This window comes from Stegostoma tigrinum, chromosome 32, assembly GCF_030684315.1.
Source record: "Stegostoma tigrinum isolate sSteTig4 chromosome 32, sSteTig4.hap1, whole genome shotgun sequence".
NCBI classification, from domain to species: domain Eukaryota; kingdom Metazoa; phylum Chordata; class Chondrichthyes; order Orectolobiformes; family Stegostomatidae; genus Stegostoma; species Stegostoma tigrinum.
The window spans coordinates 8,547,438-8,568,919 of record NC_081385.1 but is presented as its reverse complement, the minus strand read 5'-3'; the positions used below and the strand labels follow the sequence as shown (position 1 = coordinate 8,568,919).

The following is a 21,482-nucleotide window of genomic DNA, read 5'->3' as shown; positions in this document are numbered from 1 at the left end:
GAAAGGCAACAATAAATCTGAAGATGCTTCCACAAACAGCAATGTGACAATGACCAAATGATCTGCTTGCAATGTTAACTGAGAGATAAGTGTTGGTCTGGAGACCAGAGACAATTCCAAGTTGCTCCTCAAAACTATGCTATGGAATCTCACATAACTAGCAGAGTAGGCAAACAGGGTATTTTAGCCAATGCAGCATTATCTTATTAACGCACTAGAGCATTCACTTAGATTATTGCATTCAAATCTATCATGTAGGACTTGAACAGACAATCTTCTGACTCAGAGTTGAGTGCAGAACTGCCTGAGTTATAGCTGATACTATTGCCCTTTCCTCTGGTATCATCCAACTCTTTTCGAAACTAGCTGCCATTATTCCATATTAGCAGAAAGATCAGCTCTCAACTGTATCATCCTCACAAACAGCTAGGGCATCCATAAGCTTAGAATCCTCAGATACTGAAGTAGCCCATATTCACAAGCAACAAGATCTGAACAATATCCAGGCTTGGGCTGACAAATGGCAAGTGACATTCGCACTATGACCATCATCAATAAGAGACAATCTAACCACCAACTCTTGACATTCAATGGTGTTACCATCACTGAATCCCCCAATATAAACATCCTGGGGGTTACCATTGACCAGAAACTCACTGGACTGACCACATTAACAGAGTGGCTACAAAAGCAGGCCAGAAGCTGGAATACTGAGGCAGGTAACTCAACTCCTGACTCCACAAAGCCTGTCCACCATCTACAAGGCATAAATCAGGAATGTGATAGAATACTCCTCACTTGCCCGGATGAGTGCATCCCAACAACTCTCAAGAAGTTTGACACCATCCAGGATAAAGCAGCCCACCTAATTGGCACTACATCCATAAGCATTCACTCCCTCCATCACCGATGCTCAGCAGCGGCAGAGTGTATTATCTACAAGATGCACTGCAGAAATTCACCAATGATCCCTAGACAGCACCTTCCAAATGCTTGACTACTTCCATCTAGAAGGACAAGGGCAGCAAATATATGGGAACACCAACACTTGCAAATTCCGCTCCAAACCACGCACCATCCGGACTGGGAAATATATCACCGTTCCTTCACTGTTGCAGGGTCAAAATCCTGGAATGCCCTCCCTAATAGCATTGTGGGACAAGCCACAGCAGAAAGACTGAAGCAGTGCAAGAAGGCAGCTCACCACCACCTTCTCAAAGGCAACTAGGGATGGGCAAGAAATGCTGGCCAGCCAGCAATGCCCACATCCCACAAATGAATAGGAAAAACAAAATATGGAGAGGAACTGTGTTATCACCTGCAACTTTCCAATCAAGTGTCTACTATTGTCACAACACTGACTGACATTGGCTCTAATCTATGTCAAAAATCGTAACCTCTATCCCTGTGACCACGTCGCACTCTCTCTCCATTCTCCTCAACTTCTTTACACCTTCCTCATATTGTCGGTCATAATGTCTTCCACCAGCATTTATGCTACACTGCTCAGCTAAGTGGCTTCAAACTGTCTTCTTCTGGTTCGCCTGTAAAGTTGACAGATTAAGAGGTGAGCTTTGTATCGTATTTATTTTTCTCTCAATCATTGAGCATAATTACCTATTGTTTTGTGAAATGTTCCTCAAGTCAATTGTCGTCTGAAATGTCTACGTGGTCCAACACTGGTCCAACATATCTTTGGATTTCCACCATGTGATCTCCATTTCTATATGCCATGCCCAGTCAAACAATATTTCTCACCTCCATTTTCTTTTTACTTAATAAGCAGTAAAAAGTGCATTTAAAGGAAAACAAAACACACACCCCTTTGATTTCCCCCACAGCCCATCCCTGTTTGGGAGATTGATGTTTAATTATTCCAGTCTAGAGAACAATCTGGCAGAATCTGCAAACCTAATTTGTGATGAGTTAAATATTGCCAAAATTTTTTTTCCCCCAAATCACTAGGATGCTGTTTAATATAAGCAACACCGAATGCAAAAACATGCAATAAAAATGAACAGTGTCAAATGTTGTCTCAGGTTTTGCAATGCTCATGTTATGTTTGATGTCACTGCATTATATTTCACCATATTTTATTTGGACAAAACCAAAATCTGGGAGATTTTGATTCAAGCAGTTATGATTTTAATGGGAAATGGGCCACATATAGGATACGACTGCTACTGAACTGGTCAGTTACTATGCATTGCAACCCCAGATTAAATCTGGTTAGTAGAACAACTGTTAATCAACCAAGTACTTCAAACCCAAAATATGAATTATAACATGCAAAAGATCTATTATATAATTTGTAGAGTACAATATTTAACTGAGGTACCAATGATGAATAGACATTCAAAACTCCAACTTTCAGCAACATGATAAATGTTTTGTACTTGAGAAAAATCATTCACTCACCTAGTCTAGTCCTGTCTGATGGAAGTAAAATTCCTCACTATTACTATGAACTCGCATTATTATTATTATTCAAGCATTACTCCGGTCTTAATCTTAAAAAAAAGAACCACCACTGCGTTGTCTTTGCTAGTCCTCAAACCTGAGGCTCAATAGCATAGCTGTCCTGAATCCAAATTCTCCAAACTATTTAACATCTTATGCAGTTTTTTAATCAAAGACTTATTTTTCTCCAAAGGGCAAAGTCCAAAAGTGAATCACTTCACAACTCAGCTCTCTGCAGTCGAAAATCTTAAAGACCTCCTTGGGACTCAGTCTATTAATCCTGCATATTTTCTGTAATGAGCAGATTTTCCACATAATCTTCCAGGTATGGTACCAACCAGGATATAAAGAACTTCAGCATTACTTTATTAGACATACATATAGCAATATTTAATTTTGTTGTCTTCACTGGCTACAAACATCGAACCATCATTTTTAAGGACATGTCTACAAAAACAACCAGACAATTCATTCATGTGCTGTAACCTCCAACCTATAACTGTTTTATTTGTAAATTTGTTTTATATGCAATTCACTACCTTACTTCTATGTCATTTTGTGATTTTAACTTCAACCATGCTGAACTCCATCTGCCACCAACGCCACCCTCGCCCCCCACACCCTCCCAAGCCATTTGTCTAATCTTTCTTGATACTGGAGAATTTGTCACTGCTCCTTAAAATTGTGTCCCAGGATCTTTTGCAATGCAGGCCTCTCTTATTAATCACTGAAATGTGCATCAATTCTTGAATAAAGCTGGAACGTTCAAACTTCAACCTTAAGTGATGAGAACACTACACATAGCAAGCTTACAACTGTTAACTGTTGACTTTTGTCCATTAGCAAGCTTACAACTGTTAACTGTTGACTTTTGTCCATCAGCTCAAGATTCCAATTTACTGGTTTCATGAATCAGAGAGTCAGATTTTTATTTTCCTTGCCCTGTTCCCCACTTGAATCCATCTATGGTTTTAATCTTCCTTTTTTCAATAAAAATACAGTGGTTGCAGAAAAGTGATAAATTACTTGTTTGTAGAACTGCATTCAGTTGACCATGGCACATTTCTAATCAATTTTTACAATGTGCAAAACTAGTAGACCAGTTGCTGACAAGTCACCCACATAAAAAAAAAACTACAATCTACCAGCCTCATTGGTTTATACAGGGACTTGCTCTGAAAGCGCAGGAGCAGTAGATTGCTATTTTAAGGCCATAACTTATCTGTGGCTGCTTCAGTGACTGTTAAGTTGTAAAACTTGATCTAGAAGGCACCCATCTGGCAGAATGTCATTTATTTAATTGAGCCTCTCGCTGCTCCACTGAGATTTAAACAATAAATTCTGAATTTATTAAGCCACAAGCCCAGCTGCCTTTTGCTCCAACCTGAATAACCTCACCCTGGGTGTTTTTCTATCAGGTGTTCAAGAGACAAATACTTTGATGCATTTGATAGGCCTTTCTCATGAATGTGGATGGTAAAGATGAAGCAGCTGAATTGGCCAGTGTGACCCTTCAATCAACACCATCAAAAGCAAAAAACAATTCAGAAGCTGACATCTATTATTAGGTCAACAGTGAGTTGAAATAGTAAGACAATCCTGCCACCTTAAGAATCATTGGTGAAATTGGTAATAATATTGCGCACCATTCTGGTCAGCTCAGTTAAACGGAGTATTTCAGATATTTAAAGGAAGCAGAAAAGGGTAATCAGAGTGTGTGGTAAATTGACGAAACAGACTTCCAGGAAGTGACTGTGCAAGCAATATCATTAAGTCATTAAAATGCCAATTTGATAGATTTATTTCCAAAAAATACATTTTGAGATCTAGTGTACGAGTAATTTGAGGCATGGCATGCTCTAAATGTACCATGCTTGGAAGGAACAAGCGATTTTGGAAGGAACAAGTGATTTTGGATCCATGGTGCTCAAAAATCTCACTCATTGGATTTCTTCCCTGCCTCAGTCAGGATCTGTTGTAAACTACCAGGTATTTGATTGCCATGATTAAATCAACGCTCCACTACTGTTTCATCATGCGGACTCCGAGGATGAAAGATGAACTAGTTAAACTTGTGGTTTGACGTTGTTGTGCAGTGTGTCAATTTCTCATGTGTGCAGAACACTGGTTAAGCCACTTTTGGAATACTGCATTCAATTCTGGTCTCCCTGCTTTAGGCAAGATGTGAAACTTGAAAGGTTTCAGAAAAGATTTACAAGGACTTTAGTGGGTTTGAGCTTTACAGAAAGGCTGACCAGGCTGGGGTTATTCTCCCTGGGCATCAGGGGCTTAGGGGTGAGCTTGTAGAGGTTTATAAATTGTGAGGGACATGGATAAGGTGAATAACCAAGGTCATTTTCCCAGGATACAAGTGTCAAAAACCACAGGTCACTGGTTTAAGGTAAGAGGGGAAAAATGTAAAAAGGATCTGAGGGACAACTTTTTCATGCAGAGGGTGGTGCATGTATGGAAATGAGCTGCCAGGGGAGTGGTGCAGGCTGATACAATTGCAAAAGTTAAAATGCATCTGGATGAGTATATGAGTAGGATGGCTTTAGGGAGATATGGACCAAGTGCCAGAAAATGGGACTAGATTAATTCAGGACATCTATTCAGCATGGACGAGTTGGACCGAAACATCTGTTTCCATGCGGTACAGCTCTATGACTCTTAAGTGGAGTGGTCATTACTATATCTGCATGGGCATTGGGCTAATGCTAAATTCACTGGGACCAAATTTTAAGTGTTGCAGTCTCTATACATGTTCATTAGGATCCAACTGCCTGTTCAAGGAAGCGCACTGGAAAAAGTTTCATGGGTGGAACAGTTTGTACTCCTATTGCGCTCAGGATTGACCATTGTTGCTGAAGCCACCAGCAAAAGGCAAGCGTTCGTTTAAAAAGAAATGGCAGCTTTCTTCTTCACAGAGAAAGTAAATGCCTGACCTCGTCAAAATGTCTCCTTTCCCAATCCACCAAATGAACACTGTTGCCTGCTGCAAATTAATCAAAGAAATTAAACTTCAGGCCTCTCCCAAAGCAGCAAGTAGTACCACCATTTATAGTCTTCAATGCCCAAGCTGTCTGGGGAGGCACCACACACTCATACCTAAATAGTCATTGGAGTTCAAGCTTCAGTTTCAAATCAGCTTTAGGCCTCCTCATTGCTGCAAAGGCTCATTGCATGCAAATTGCGTCTGCAATGAGCCTTTGTCCAAGTAGCTATTTGGAACACTCAAAATCAACTAACAAATACAGATACAAAGTAAACCCATGTTCAAATACCTTGTTCGTTTGGAATGTAATTCTCATCATAATCCTCTTCTAGGATTAATTGGTCCCCTATCCGCAGTGCAGTTGCTGTCATCTCAGTTTAAGTGTATCACCAGGCTTACCTGAAATATGAAGTAGCATAAAGTTACTTGAATAGGAGTACAAGAGTAAATTAAAGCAAAAACAAAAATCAAAAATTATTCCAATTGTTCAAATGTTTGGGACTGATACAGTACAGTAACAAACATTTTAGCCAATAAAATACTCTCACAAATAACAGCATGAACAAAATATCCATCATTTTATTTGAATTTGAATTAGCTGTGTTGTCACATTTACTTAAGTAATATCGTGAAAAGTCGCCACATTACAGTGCCACCTTAGGTACAAAGGTAGTTAGGTGCAGGTTCTCAAGAACAAAATTCTTAGGGAAAAGAAAATTAGAAGTAAAAAGAAACAGAAAGTCCAACATTTCAAATCATTGGCATAAATTAGAAAGACAAAAGAATAAAAAGTTCAGAATAACAGCCTTTCTGACCCAGTCCACACCAGTAACTAGTCTCCAGTAAATGAAGGAGACCTCCACTACCTTGCTGGCACCTGCACCAGACCCACAAACATTAAAGTATGCCTAAAGTGTGGCAACTCCAATGAAACAGTCAATGAAGGCATCAACTCTAGCCTACTGGTCAGATTCACTAAAGATCATCTTAGGCTGACCATCAAGCAGCTAAACACTAATGTGGAGGATTGTACAACAATAGGTGAGGGACATAGTGGCGAACGGTAATGTCACTGGGCTAGTATCCAGCAGTTCAAGGTAGAGTTACAGTTTCACCGTGGTATGGAATTTGAAAGAAATGTAAACATGATGCCACTTTGTGGGTCTTGTGATGCAGTGGTTGTGCCTCTTCCTCTAGGCCTGAAGATCCACGTTCAAGTCCCACCTGCCCCAGTCAACTGTCCAAACAAAACCGTGACCTGACAGCGTAAAAATGAGAGTTACGATCCAGGAGGAGTTGCATTTATAGAGTCAACCAAAGCAAAATAAATACTGATGCTGAAAATCAGAAATAAAAAAATAGTGCTGGAGAAACTCAAGTGGGTCTGGCAGCATCTGTGGAGAGGAAAACTGAGTTAATGTTTCAAATCTAATATGACACTTCTTCAGAACTGAAATTTATACAGTGTCTTTCACAACTTTGTAATGTCACAAAACCCCTCACAATCAATTCGGTACTTTTACAGTGCAATCGCTGTTGTGCCATAAGGAAATACAGTCAACAAATTTGCATCACAAACAGTAATGAGTTAAATAACTAGATCATCCATATTTGTGATTTTGTTCAGGGAAAAGTAGTGACTAGAATTAAAAAGAAAAGAAATATACTCATCTAACAAAAAAATCAGCAGCAAATCTGCAACCTGCCTTGTCTGTATGAATGTCTGTTCAATGCCTTATTCAATTAAGGGACTAAAGGAGCCCTAATCAAATAACTTTTAAAATGAGTCCAGTGAGGGAATTTGGTCATTAAGAGATTCCACGTGGAATCTTTCAAGCACAGAAATAGCACACCAATATGACAAAATGAGATCCATTGCCTCAAAATTAAAGGAAGGTCATAATTCACCAATGACAAAGCCATAAATCATGATCACTTATAAGATATGGTCGATATACCATGTTTTAATGAAATAAAACACAAAAATTCCTTTTCTGGAACAGATGGGAAGAACAAAAGGATCAGCCAAAGCTTATAAGCAGCTGGTTCCACACAGAAACATTCACGCTGTTCTGACTGTCAAAGTCAGGTCCTCACGAGCAATAGGCTTAGCCAGGCTTAGTTAGGCAACACGGATTATGTATCTAACTGCTCCGTGCACTGATTTAATACAGGTCTCAGAGTTCTTCAGAATATTTGTCAGTCAGCATGAAGAATTCAATCATAGACACAAAGTCAAAGACAAAGACATCCAAAAATATTTCTACGTATTGCACATTAAAATAGTTGCCAGCCAAGCTGGTGGAATTTATAGTAGATGATCTGGCTTCAGGTCACATTCTTAGGATTGCATTTGTACTAAAAACTGCACAAGATCGTCCACAATGAAACATCCATTAGGAACCCCAGGATTAAAAAGATTTTTTTTTCGTTTTGAACACCCGTCAGAAACCGATAACAAGCTGAATGTGTGACCCAACGACAGAAATTACAGGAAAAGGTGCTTTGAATAAGAACACTTGTTCTCTAAGCCACCACATTATCACCAAGCTTGTGCTAATAAAAATCATGGCAAAAAAAAAACACGACATTCAGTTTTTAAGAAAGCAAAATCTGGCACTTTGGGCAGGGCAAAATGAAACATCTTTGCCAACTTGGATGAAAATTCAGCCTGACTGAGGGGTGAATATCACCTCCCTCTGTTATTGGTAAAGGTTTCAAACAGGCGTACTTTGCAAAACAGATTCTCGAGGAGGAATTTGCATTGCAGAGTCAAATGAGGATCATTGTACACAGTGTTATGAACAATCACCCAAGAGTGATGGTCCAAAAAATTGGTAATTTTGTGCCCAGTTAATGGGTAGGCTCTTGAAGTTGTAGGAGGCCAACCATCGGAGGCAGAGGAGCAGCCAGCTGTTTAGGCATGGCATGGATAGGGAATTTCCACTTTGATTCTCACTCTCAGGGACTTGCAAAAAGATTGAAATTTTAAAAAAGCCAGAGTTGCCTGGCAACCACAGCAGAGCAGCCTATGGCTAAGGCAAGAAGGCCCCAAAGCCTGCAGGGAATGCTAGAGCTCCTATCTGTCACAGGGAGGCTGCTTCCAGACAAATGCACAGCTCCCAGGCAAAATTCCAGGCAGTATTCAGAAGTTTGCTTTAAAGGGTCTTCACATTGGCTTAAATGTGCAAACTGCTGTTAGCAGAATGATAATCCTTCAAACTCCGGGAAAACTGTCTGCAGGGAGGATACTGCCAGAGAATCTCGTTGTCAATGGGCAGCGAGAAATGATACACCTACCTGCCTGCATATCTGGGTGAAAATTCTGCTCTCTCACTCAGAAGGATTTCAGAAGTGATGTTTTAAGTGAAAAAATCTCAGTGATGCAGCAGAGGGTGCTGTTGTGCACAAGAGAAGATTTCCTCTGCATCCCTAAAGGCATGACTGATTCTTGCATCAATGGAGTTCAAATGGCAGCACTGAAATTGTTAACATCCAAAAGCTTAAAATTCACAACAAAGTGAGAGAGAATCACCAACTGCCTGAGGATTTATTTTTCCACACATTTTCTACAAACACACACTGTCTTATAAGGTCATTATCACTACATACAGATTTAGTGCAATAATAATAATAATAATAATAAATAATAATAAATCGTCCATTTAAGCTTTTAATTAGCAAATTTACAATTTAGCTAAGATAATTATTTTAGGTCACATACAAGATACAAACTAGGAAACTTATCTAAAATGATGAATGAAGTATAAAATTAATCATTCTAGGCTAACTACAATTGAAAATTCAGGTGTCCGTTTGGGTGGACTTTATACGTCAGTTTTAGAGACATGCACAGTATAAAACTGGCTTCATTTAAGACAATTTTTGATAACATATGGCATTTTTAAACATCCAGATATATGCAATTCTTTGTTCAATGCAGTATATGGGATCATTTCCTGAAAGCCATTTAAAAATGTTATGGAAAACGTTTTCCAAGTACAAGCAATCCAACCACATCCCATAAACAGAAGATAGACAGCTCTGAACATAAGTACAGAAACACACGCATAGACTAGGAGCTCTTATAGTGAATGCCACCACAGAACTCCCCAGATCCTGTCCATCATACAAACGGCACAAGTCGGAGGTTTGATGGAATACTCTCTACTTGCATGGGACCCAAATAGCTCCAAACAATGCTCCAGGTCGACAGCAGAGACAACGAAGCTCACTTGAAATGACCTCAGAACCATGAACCTCATCACTCACTCCCTTCACCCCCGGTGCTGGGACAGCACTTTGCAGAACGGAATCTCACCAAGGCTTCCTTAGCAGCATCTTCCATACCCACAACCTCTACCATCCGGGTGTGGAACTATGTACATACTGTCTCTCCAATGTCACTGGGTCACAATCAAAGAGCTTTCTTCCTTACAACACTGTGGCTATACAACACATGTACTGCAATCACTCAAGAGGGCAACTCACTACCACCACCTTCTCAAAAACAATTAGAGTTTGCAAATAAACACAGCGTAGTCATCAATGCCCACAATCTGTGACCTATGCACATATGCTGCAGATGCCAGAAATGTGAACAAATCAAACACTGGAAATATTCAAGGCAGACAATATCTACACAGGGAACACACATTGTGTCCCTTTGTCAGGAAAGGTTCTAAATATAATCTTTGAACAAGTCACACTACAGAGACCGCCGCACAAAATCTAGGCTGTGATTTTATGGCAATACTAAGGGAAAAAAATACATTGTTAGAACTGTTGACTTTTGGATAAGATGTTAACTCACCCTTCTCAGTGGATGTAAAGGATCCCCGTGACATTGTTGCTCACATAGCTTTGAAAAGCCTATCTGGTCATGATGCTACTGCTGTTTGTAGTGCATTGCTTCGTGAAAATTAGTTGCCACCTTTTTTCACACTGAAGTGGTAATTACATTTCAGTAATACAAGTCCTGTGCTTTGGGACATGTTGACGTTATGAAAAACACTAAACATGTGCAAATCTTCTAACAAAACTTCCTGAAGGTGCAGCATGTGTTTCAGACCACTTGAGGGTGACAAATCACAACTTGGCTTCTGGACGAAAAGCTATCCTTCATCAATCTTTTAACTGGTTCAGGCAAGAGAAAGACACCAGTGTATCTGATCTACATTTCCCTACTTCAAGTATAGCTAACATGTAATTACTTGCCCAGGCTGGTCAGCACCAGCACGCTGGCAAGGTTTATAGTGGGTGCAATGGTACAAATAAGCAATAACCCCACTTAAGTTATTTACAGATCTGTGCAAACTTCCAAATCAATATAATATAGGTGAGGAGCAGGAAAGCAAACTCATACTATTTGAGTGATAATGGGAGCTGCAGATGCTGGAGAATCCAAGATAAAGTGTGGAGCTGGATGAACACAGCAGGCCAAGCAGCATCTCAGGAGCACAAAAGCTGACGTTTCGGGCCTAGGCCCTTCATACTATCTTAACCAACTTTGTAAGGTAACCAGAGATAATGGGAACTGCAGATGCTGGAGAATCCAAGATGATAAAATGTGAGGCTGGATGAACACAGCAGGCCAAGCTGCATCTCAGGAGCACAAAAGCTGATGTTTCGGGCCTAGGCCCTTCATACTATCTTAACCAACTTTGTAAGGTAACCAGAGATAATGGGAACTGCAGATGCTGGAGAATCCAAGATGATAAAATGTGAGGCTGGATGAACACAGCAGGCCAAGCTGCATCTCAGGAGCACAAAAGCTGATGTTTCGGGCCTAGACCCTTCATCAGAGAGGGGGATGGGGTGAGGGTTCTGGAATAAATAGGGAGAGAGGGGGAGGCGGACCGAAGATGGAGAGAAAAGAAGATAGGTGGAGAGAGTATAGGTGGGGAGGTAGGGAGGGGATAGGTAGATTACAAGAGAGTTGCAATGGGAGAGAGATTCCCTGAGGTTGGTCCGGAGGGAGGAGGGCAACTTCTTCAGGTTAGGCATCCCTGGAAGACCAAACCTGATTATCCTGGATCATAGCTAGCAGGAACTTCATGTCGAGTTCCTTGTCGATAGTGAAATTCACTTAAACCATCCGCGGCACTTATGATTAATTTCTCTACAATAACAATTTTTCATAGTAAATGGGGAGTAAAAGGTCCTTTTAGTTTTGAAGAAAATGTTAATTTTTATTCTTTTCATGTTTTAGAACCTTTTTAGTACCACGTTCAAGAATGGGAACATCTGCTAATCCTATCTATCCACACTCGATCTCGCACGGTACTCAGCAGGTAGTGATGCTGAAGAAAAGATAACCACGAAATTTTCTGCAGATGGACTGCAGCTGGGTCTTCAGAGCCAACTGTGCAGGTTTTCCAGCATTTAAAGGAGTGCAAGCAGCAGATCCGAGGAGATATTACAATAAAATTGATTGGTATTTTGTCCAATACTCCCGTTCGGAAATAGTAACACCATGACAGTGCGTTTCATGTCACAACTATGCATGTGCGTGATAAACACAAACAGCATGCTCAGATCACCCCACCTCACCCCCCCTGGAAAGCAACATTTTCTGTGCCCCTGCTCCCACTCTCAGTTACATTCAGAAAACCCATATGAAAAATGTATCTTGGGCAGCGACCTGAAAGCGTCTGATAGATTTATTTATATTGATATTGACTGTGAACACAATGGTATGGATTCCTGGGGTCAAAGATCACTATCAGAGCAGCCACATTCTTAAACTGTAAAGAATGTGTTGTCTATTTAAGTGCAGACAGCTGTCTGTAATTGCAAGGAATGCACCAGGACAGGGTAGAGAAAGCAAGCAGTAAGGGCTCAACTTGATCATAGTGAGGTTAACACTTCTGATTGATGAGATTGTGAGAATAGCATTAAAAGTATTGCACATACTCGTTTAGGTGCAAATGGAAGGCTCCTTGTGTAAAGAAAGACTTGCACTTTTATAGCAGTTTTCATGATTTAAATACCACCCAATCCACCTTATAACCAATGAAATGAAATTACTTTTGCAATGCAAGAAATTTAGCAGACAATTCAAACACATGAAAACAACCAATTTTAGCAATGTTAGTTGAGGTACACTTCTTCAAAGTCAGAGTTGGGACTTTTTACATCCAAGAGAGGGGCAAGATTGAACATCAGTTCAAAACAGACATGAATAAGGAAAACATTTGGTTTGTCTTCTACCATGGCTAAAATTGTACTGCTCACCTTGTTTTTCTTACTGTGAAGAATATTCTGCCAGTTGTAAATCTGTCTTTTGCTTCACTTTATCCAGGCGCTTTCATACCTGAAACAAGTCCCCATGGTCTGTCCTTACCCATCTGTTGAAAAGATGGTCCAAACTTTTCCAGTTTTCCCCTCACATTAGTCTTTTGATATTAAGCACCTTCATGGTCCTTACCACATCACCACCTCGGATTAAAAATTAACCCTCGAGTGCCCGTGACAAAAACAGGACAAATTATTAAAGATGTGTAACCACGCACAGCCAACGTTTTCACTTAAACAATTCACCACTCCATTTACCTTATTTAATTCTGCACCAATGACAGGACATCAATGAGGGATGTTAGATTTGAATGCACAAATAGCCTTAATCATTTTCAGTTTCTCCTTAAGTAACTCAGCAGTAAGAAAAAAAAAGTACATGTATACGACACCTATTTCTGCTTCCAATGCATAAAATTTCACTGCACTGCACACATTTTATCTGCACCAGAAGTGCTCACTTCTATTGGCTGCACAATTACATTTTCTGTTGATCTTTGCCCGCCTTTATTCGATTTACCTGTCCACCCCCGCCAAACCTTGGATTTGTCGATAGTGTATGAATGAGACTCCTGAGCTTGTGCTGAATTAACATTTAAATTGATGAACAAAAACTGGGCTGAAGTTTGCAAAGCTAATTTTCTGAAGGTTCTTATCAGGCTTCACATGATCTGTCTGTTCTGATTGGGAAAGATTCTTGTTTTAAGCTAGACCAGGCCCAAATAAGGTTTAATATACAATCCAGATGTAGATTATTCTGAATAGTAAACAAAGCAGATTGCAAATACAGTCAGCGGACATACAACCTCAATACTCATACAGCGTGTGAACATTCATCTTTTTGTTAATAGAATCTTTTGCATTGTGTTAGGTGCATCAAAATAAAAAGCAGGATGTATGATGTTTATTTGATTATCAGGGCTATTCTTCCTTGGTTACTAATTGTGTTAGACAACTTTAAATACATATTCACCTGAATTATTAGTCTATGCTAAACATTTTCTACTAAAATTAATGCATGTTTCTGCAACAATTCTAGTATAGCCACATGATGAGTGGCCTCACATCCACTGAAGAAAATTGATACAAGGTACCATATGGTCTACAACACTAAAGTCACGGTTACTAAGCACAGAGTTTCCAGTATTTTAAAGAGATGAGGAAGATGCAAAAACTATTTCAACATGGTGGGAGAAGCAGGAGGATAGATTCAGATGGTCACTGGGCTTTCAAAGAATAGGTTCATCCTGAAAATAATTATCCTCCACAGATTCATGCATCCAGGTAAATAATTAAGATTATTTGATGATTTCAGCACATATTGTTACTGTAAAGATTCAGCCAGGGTGAGGGATCCCATAAATTTGAGTTAAGCTGAGGCTTGAGAAAACCAGAAGACCCCTGTGATTTAATCTGCTTCCAAACAATAATAAAACAATGATGCATTAAATATATGGGGAAACATTTTTAGTTTTCAACTGTTCACAATTTACAATAGTCTGACCTTGCTCAGTAAGAAGGCATTGAAAAGTGTTGGGAATTAGCTCTAGAAAAGCCTTGGTAATCTTCTCCCGGTTAGCATGCTTTCTTTGGATGGGTCTGTAGTCAAACATGATTTCTGTGCTGTGTTGGGAAATACCAGAATATTTTTACAGTCTTTGCCGTTTCAGCTAGAGAAACAGCTGGGGAAGCAGGCAGGTATTCAGACTCATCAGGATTATAGAATTTTAAAAAAACATACATAGAATCCCTACAGTGCTGAAACATGCCATTAGGCTAAAAAGGTCCAAGCCAACCTGCGGACGAGAAACCCCCCCAGACTCACCCCTCTATCCTAACCCTGTAACCCTAATGTGGGGGCTAATCTACCTAACCTACACATGCCTGGACACTATGGACAACAATACATGGCCAATCGACCTAACCTGCACATCTTTAGACTGTGTGAGGAAACTGGAGTGCCTGGTGGAAACCCACACAGACACACATGCAAACTCCACAGAGTCACCCAAGGCTGGAATGGAATCTGGGTCCCTGGTGCTGTGAGGCAGTAGTGCTAACCATGGAGCCACCCTGCTGCCCCAATTACTATGATGAAAATCTACTTTTTCACCTTTTTATGCACTTTCCCGATCCGTGCCTCAAACTGCTGTAAGTCATCCAGGTGATTAGTTCTATATTGTGCAGGTAGTGTCTTAATATTTATAAAGCAACATGAAGTTTTCTTGACATCTTAATCTCAGAGTAGCAAATTGTCATTGCTTGCTTTCTGCCACTATTGTTTAAAAATGAAACGTACAAAGAGCAATCTAGTTGATGGTAAATCAGTCCAGTTTCATTCACATTAAAAATATCCTTTGGTGCACAGGCGAGACCATTTTGGAACCATCGCTGCAGAACTGCCCACATCTCACGCTCCAGTTAGGCTTACCGCTACTCAAATTAGTTGACGAGGTCATTATGACAAGCTTGCAGGGTTCAGCCAACTCAGACTTAGCTATCTGGAATTTATTCCAGAGTTTATCACAGGCATCCTTCTATGGATTTCCTAGTCTGCTAATGGGAATGACTGACAACTTTGCCACAACTTGAATTGTAGACTTAACCCAGAAGCAACGTGAAAGCTCTCTAGAAGAAGCTCAGGGAGAATGACCTATTGACCAAATCCTGCACAAGGGAGGAGATGAGAAGATACAGATTCAAAGCTCGCAGATTGTATGAAACTAGATAGGGTACTGATCATATTTAACAGAATGGCACTAGTCTTGGTGGACCAAAAGGCCTGTTCCTGCACCAGCTCTTTGAACTCATCTGAAGGGTCACAGCTACTTTCAGCAAGAGGGTTGGACAACAAGTTAAATTTATTTTCATTATTTGAGGTAATCAGCATCCTTCAAATTTCGTCTCTTTTCAAACCTAGCTGAACATTAGAGATGGCATGTGACAATGTACATGAGATTTGACAGATAGGATCACACACTAGACAATGAAGTCTGACAGTTATAGTTATATATTGAAAAATCTGTTGCATGTTTCAGAACATCTTAATAATAAAGCACAGAAGGAGCCTATCGTGATACCACCAGCTCTTTGAACGAGACATCCAATTAGCTCCATCCACCACCTTTCTCCATAGCCATAATTTTGTCTTTTGCAAATAAATATCCAAATCTCTTCAGAAAGCAACAAATGAATTTGCATCCACTAGCCTTTCAGGCAGTGCATTCTAACCAAGATCACACACATGAAAAAAATCCTCCACCCCACCTCTCCATTTCCCCTCTATCCACCCCAACCTCCAATTTAATCTCTGGCTCTATTGCAGCACTGGCAATCCTTTATTCAAAAATTTATCTTGTTGTAGTATAAACAGACCACGATATCCAGTAATATACCTAGTGCCATCTTCAACATGAAACTTATTTTGACAAATGAAGTGATTTCTTCTTCTCTGTCAAAATCCCCACTGAACAAATTTGACAAATCACGATGCCCACTAAGAACGCTCTGACCACATTATAAAACTACAGTGTAAGAGCTATTAAAGGTGCTGACGCCAAAGACAGAATTGAAACAATGATATCGGGGGCCGGGTTTGAAGCAAAGCTTATATCAGCACATTTAACAATGTTTAGTGAAAGAATCACACTGAAATACATTTCAAAATGTGTCACAACATCAACAATTTCAAAGTAAAATGGCAAAAGTAGTTTGTGTTACGTCAAGGTATAAAAGTAAACCATAACTATTATAAATCTGAAAGAAAGTGAGGAAAATATAACTATACATACAACACAGCAGCCAACATCTAAAAATAAAAGATTACTGCAATGCCTTGAGATTTCATTCTGCACAGATTTCCGGTGTTGTACAATTCTAATGCATGTGCAGAATAATCAATCTCAGCTATACTCATGACTCTGACTAGCTGAAAAATTCCACTGACAATGAAAGCACATCAAAAGCTCATTTGATACATTGCTGTAGCACCACTTTCACTCATTATTTCTGCTCAGGCCCAGGAATCTACAATTCATAACTGCCGTGAAATGAATGATGCAAGTCACTGAGTTTCTTTTCCTTGCAATGTTTTCAGGCCCTTTTTCTATCCATGTCCCCGAAATCAAGACATTTGAATTATTTACTTCTGAAAACACACATTAAATCGTTTCTTAATGTTTGCTCTACATGGGCTTCTTTCTCTCCTGTACCTAAATCCCATTTCTCCCTCAGAATTGCAAATATTTCAGAAGTATTACTCCTACTATAAAATTCTGCATCAGCATGTGCAAATGATACATCATAGCGAGTTTTGAGAAGATTTGTAGCTCAGGTTGAGGTTCTGGATGTGAGTTTGCTCGCTGAGCTGGAAGGTTCGTTTTCAGACGTTTCGTCACTTTTTTTTATTTGAAAAAATATACTTTATTCATAGAATGTACAAAAAAATAAAACATTTATACACCTACCCAGTCATGCAAGCCACTCCGGGTTACCCGGGGGTACATACACCAACTAAAGGAAAAAATCAAAACAGGGAAAAAAAAACAAAGCAAAGAAAACACCGCGGCAGTCGTCACCCCGCACAGTCCCAGTTGGCCCCCTGACCAGTTGGGGAAGGCGCCAGCTGGGCCCAGTTACCAGATAGGAATCTTTTCCCTTTTCTGGACGAGGCGGCTCATACGGTGGTCTTTCCCCACCGCGCCTTGGCGGCGGCTGCCCCAAGCTTTAGCGCGTCCCTCAGCACGTAGCCCTGGACCTTGGAGTGCGCCAGTCTGCGACACTCGGTCAGGGTCAGTTCTTTCAGCTGGCAGACCAGCAAGTTGCGGGCAGACCAAAGAGCGTCTTTCACCGCATTGATGGTCCTCCAGGCGCAGTTGATGTTGGTCTTGGTGTGCGTCCCCGGAAACAGCCCGCAGAGCACGGAGTCCCGCGTCACGGAGCTGCTCGGGACGAACCTCGACAAATACCACTGCATCCCCCTCCAGACCTCCTGCGCATAGGCACACTCCAGAAGGAGGTGATCGACAGTCTCGTCCCCCCCCCCGCAGCCACCTCGAGGGCAGCGTGCAGTGGTGGAGAGATTCCGGACATGCATAAAGGATCTCACTGGCAGAGACCCTCTCACCGCCAGCCAAGCAATGTCCTTGTGCTTGTTTGAAAGTTCTGGCGATGAGGCATTCTGCCAAACGACTTTGGCAGTCTGCATGGGGAACCACACGACGGGATCCACCCTCTCCTTTTCCCGAAGGGTCCTGAGGATACTACGTGCTGACCACTGCCTGACGGCCTTGTGGTCAAAGGTATTTCCCTTCAAAAATTTCTCCACGAAGGACAGGTGGTACGGAACGGTCCAACTACTCGGAGCGTTCCGCGGCAACGAGGCCAGGCCCATCCTTCGCAACACCGGGGACAGGTAGAACCTCAGTAAGTAGTGACACTTGGTGTTTGCGTACTGAGGATCTACGCACAGCTTGATGCAGCCACACACAAAGGTAGCCGTCAGGGCGAGGGTGGCGTTCGGTACGCCCTTTCCCCCATTTTCCAGGTCTTTGTACATGGTGTCCCTGCGGGACCCGGTCCATCCTCGAACCCCAAATGAAGTGGAAGATGGCCCGGGTGACCGCAGCGGCGCAGGTCCAGGTAATAGGCCAGGCCTGCGCCACATACAACAGTACCGAAAGCCCCTCGCACCTGACAACCAGGTTCTTACCCGCAATGGAGGGGGAACGGAGCGTCCACCTGCCCAGCTTCTGCTTAAATTTGGCAATACGCTCCTCCCAAGTCTTAGTGCATGCCCCAGCTCCACCAAACCAAACACCCAGCACCTTCAGGTAGTCTGTCCTGACGGTGAAGGGGATGAAGGAGCGGTCGTCCCAGTTCCCGAAGAACATGACCTCGCTCTTACCCCTATTGACTTTGGCACCCGAGGCCAGTTCAAACTGGCCGCAGATGTCCAACAGCCTACTCACCGACCGACGATCGGTGCAGAAGACGGCGACATCGTCCATGTACAGGGAGGTCTTGACCTGAAGGCCTCCGCTGCCTGGGATAGTCACGCCCTTCAGGCTCACGTCCTTCCTGTTGGAGGCGGCGAAGGGCTCCACACAGCACACGAACAAGGCAGGAGAGAGCGGGCAGCCCTGCCTGACTCCAGATCTAACAGGAAAACTGTCTGATTCCCACCCGTTGATCGAGACTGTGCTAACGATGTTAGCGGAGAGCAGCCGGATCCAATTGTGGATGCCCTCCCCGAACCCCAATTTGGAGAGGACGTCCCTCATGTAAGCATGAGAGACCCTGTCGAAGGCCTTCTCCTGGTCCAGGCTGACGAGGCAGGTGTCCACCCGCCTGTCCTGTACGTAGGCGATCGTATCCCTGATGAGCGCGAAGCTCTCAGTGGTCTTCCTGCCCGGCACAGCACAGGTTTGGTCAGGGTGAATCACTGACTCCAGGACAGACCTGACCCAGTTGGCAATGACCTTGGCCAGGATTTTGTAGTCCACGTTCAAAAGTGAAATGGGACGCCAATTCTTAATTTCTTCCCTCTCCCCCTTCCTCTTGTAAATGAGGGTGATGATGCCCTTCCTCATGGACTTGACATTTCCCCTGCCCGAAGCGCACTATCGTACACCTCCAGCAGGTCCTGGCCGACCAGGCCCCACAGAGCGGAATACAGCTCGACCGGTAAGCCATCGCTTCCGGGAGTCCTATTCTTCTGCAAGGACTTGAGGGCTCTGGCCAGCTCGTCCAGGGATATCGGCCGGTCCAGCCACTCCCTCGTGCCGTCGTCTAAGACCTCCGTGATAGACGACAGGAACGACTCGGAGGCCGTGCTGTCCGTGGGCTTCGTGTCGTACAGTCCGGCATAGAAGGATCTGCTTATCCTCAAAACGTCGGGCCGAGACGACGTCACCGAGCCGTCGTCCTCCTTCAGCCGGCTAAGCACAGAGCTCTCTTTGTGCACCTTCTGAAAGAAGAAACGCGAGCACGTCTCGTCCTGCTCCACGGAGCGGACCCTGGACCGGAAGATTATCCTGGAGGCCTCCGTGGCGAAGAGCGAGGCTTGCTGGCCCCTCAGCTCGCGGAGGTCCTCCGTGACATCGACCCCCATCAACTGCAGAAGGAGCAGGTTCTGCACACTTTTCTGGAGTCGTGACAGCTTTCCCCGCCTCTCTCTCGCCTTCCGAACACCCTTGAGGACAAAGAACCTCTTGATGTTCTCCTTCACCGTCTCCCACCAGTCGCCTGGAGACTCAAAGAGGGGTTTCAGGGTTCTCCAACCGGCGTACTCCCTCTTAAGCTCGACGTTCTCTGGGGTCAATAGAGTCGTGTTGAGCTTCCACGTCCCCTTGCCGGCTGGCTGGTCGTCCTGTAAGTGACAGTCGGCCAACAGGAGGCAGTGTTCAGAGAAGAACACCGGCTCGACACCGGTGGACCTGACCGAGAACGTCCGTGACACAAACAGGAAGTCTATCCTTGAGCGGATAGACCCGTCTGGCCGCGACCAGGTGTACCTCTGCTGCGCTCCGTCTGCAGGGGTGCTGAAGACGTCGAGCAGCTTGGTGTCCTTCACCATGCCCATCAGGAATCTGGACGTGACGTCCAGTTGAATCCCCCCACCCGCTGTCCCCACGCCGGATCTTCCATCTGCATCAATGATGCAGTTGAAGTCTCCGCCTAGGATGGCCGGCCTGGACGTGGCCAGCAGGGGTGGAAGCCGCTGCAGGACGGCCAACCGCTCACTCCGTACCGCTGGGGCATACACATTGATCAGCCTCAGGGGAGCATTCCTGTAGGTGATGTCAGCCACTAGGAGGCGCCCCCCCCACCACCTCCTGAATATGAGAGATGGTGAAGTTGCGCTCCCGCAGCAGAATAGCCAGGCCTGAGGAGCGACAGTCGTTACCCCCCGACCAGATCGAAGGCCCACAGGTCCAGGCGCCAGACCATTTCCCGTACCTGCCGAGGTGCGGTATCCCGCACTCCTGCAGAAACAGGAGGTCCGCCTTGATGGTGGTCAGGTAGGCCAACGTGGACACACATCTCGCAGTTGACTTGACGCTGCGCACATTAATGCTCGCAATTCGTACCCCCATTGTGGGCAGTGACCGCAGTACCCTCCCCAAGTCCAACGTCCAGCCCCTCCATCTGTCCCTTCATGCCCATTGCCCGGGCTAACTGCTGGACGCTCTCCGGGCTCAGGAAACCGTCCGTGCTGCCTTCCGGGTGGCATCCCCCCGTCAGGGGTGCGGAGGCAGGAGGGTCCGGCTCCGGGTCAGGCTGGGGACGCGCTGTTTCCTCCTTCCCGCCTGGAAGTTCCGGGGGGCCGTCCAGTGCTCCAGCGGCACTTGACTGGGTGTCGGAGTGAGCCTCGGGACGCCTCCCGTCACCTGGAAGCGGGGTGCTGCTTTCCTTCCCCCTCGAGGCCTTTAACTTCTGCTTCAGGTGGGCCCTCTCCGAATCCTCCTCGTCAGAGGAGCTCTTATAGCCCCCCTGTAGCTGCCTCTTCCCGCCTGATTGTTGCGGTTCCTGGGCCCGTCGACGCACCTTCCTCCTCACTTTCCGGACTGTTGTCCACTCCCCTGGGTCGCCTGTCGCCGCCTCCATTGGCTCCGGGTTGTCGGGGGGGATCGGAGCCTGCAGGGGTGCTTTGCTGGCCTCGGGCCCATCCTGCACGGCCTGGCCCTCCTGCACATTAGTGGGGTCCTTGCTGGGCCCTGGTGCCTTCCTC

At 43.7% G+C, this 21,482-nt stretch overlaps 1 protein-coding gene across 11 annotated transcripts in view; it reads right to left on the bottom strand.

The window, feature by feature from the left end:
- The window catches only part of LOC125466890 (centrosomal protein of 164 kDa-like), a 283,480-nt gene that overhangs the window by 256,562 nt on the left and 5,436 nt on the right, over positions 1–21,482 (bottom strand). For all 11 annotated transcript variants that reach the window (XM_059639128.1, XM_059639131.1, XM_059639132.1 and 8 more), the window contains exon 3: positions 5,745–5,854. In XM_059639128.1, coding sequence (XP_059495111.1) covers positions 5,745–5,826 — 82 coding nt within the window. In that variant the 5' untranslated portion in view covers positions 5,827–5,854. The remainder of the gene's footprint in view (positions 1–5,744; positions 5,855–21,482) is intronic.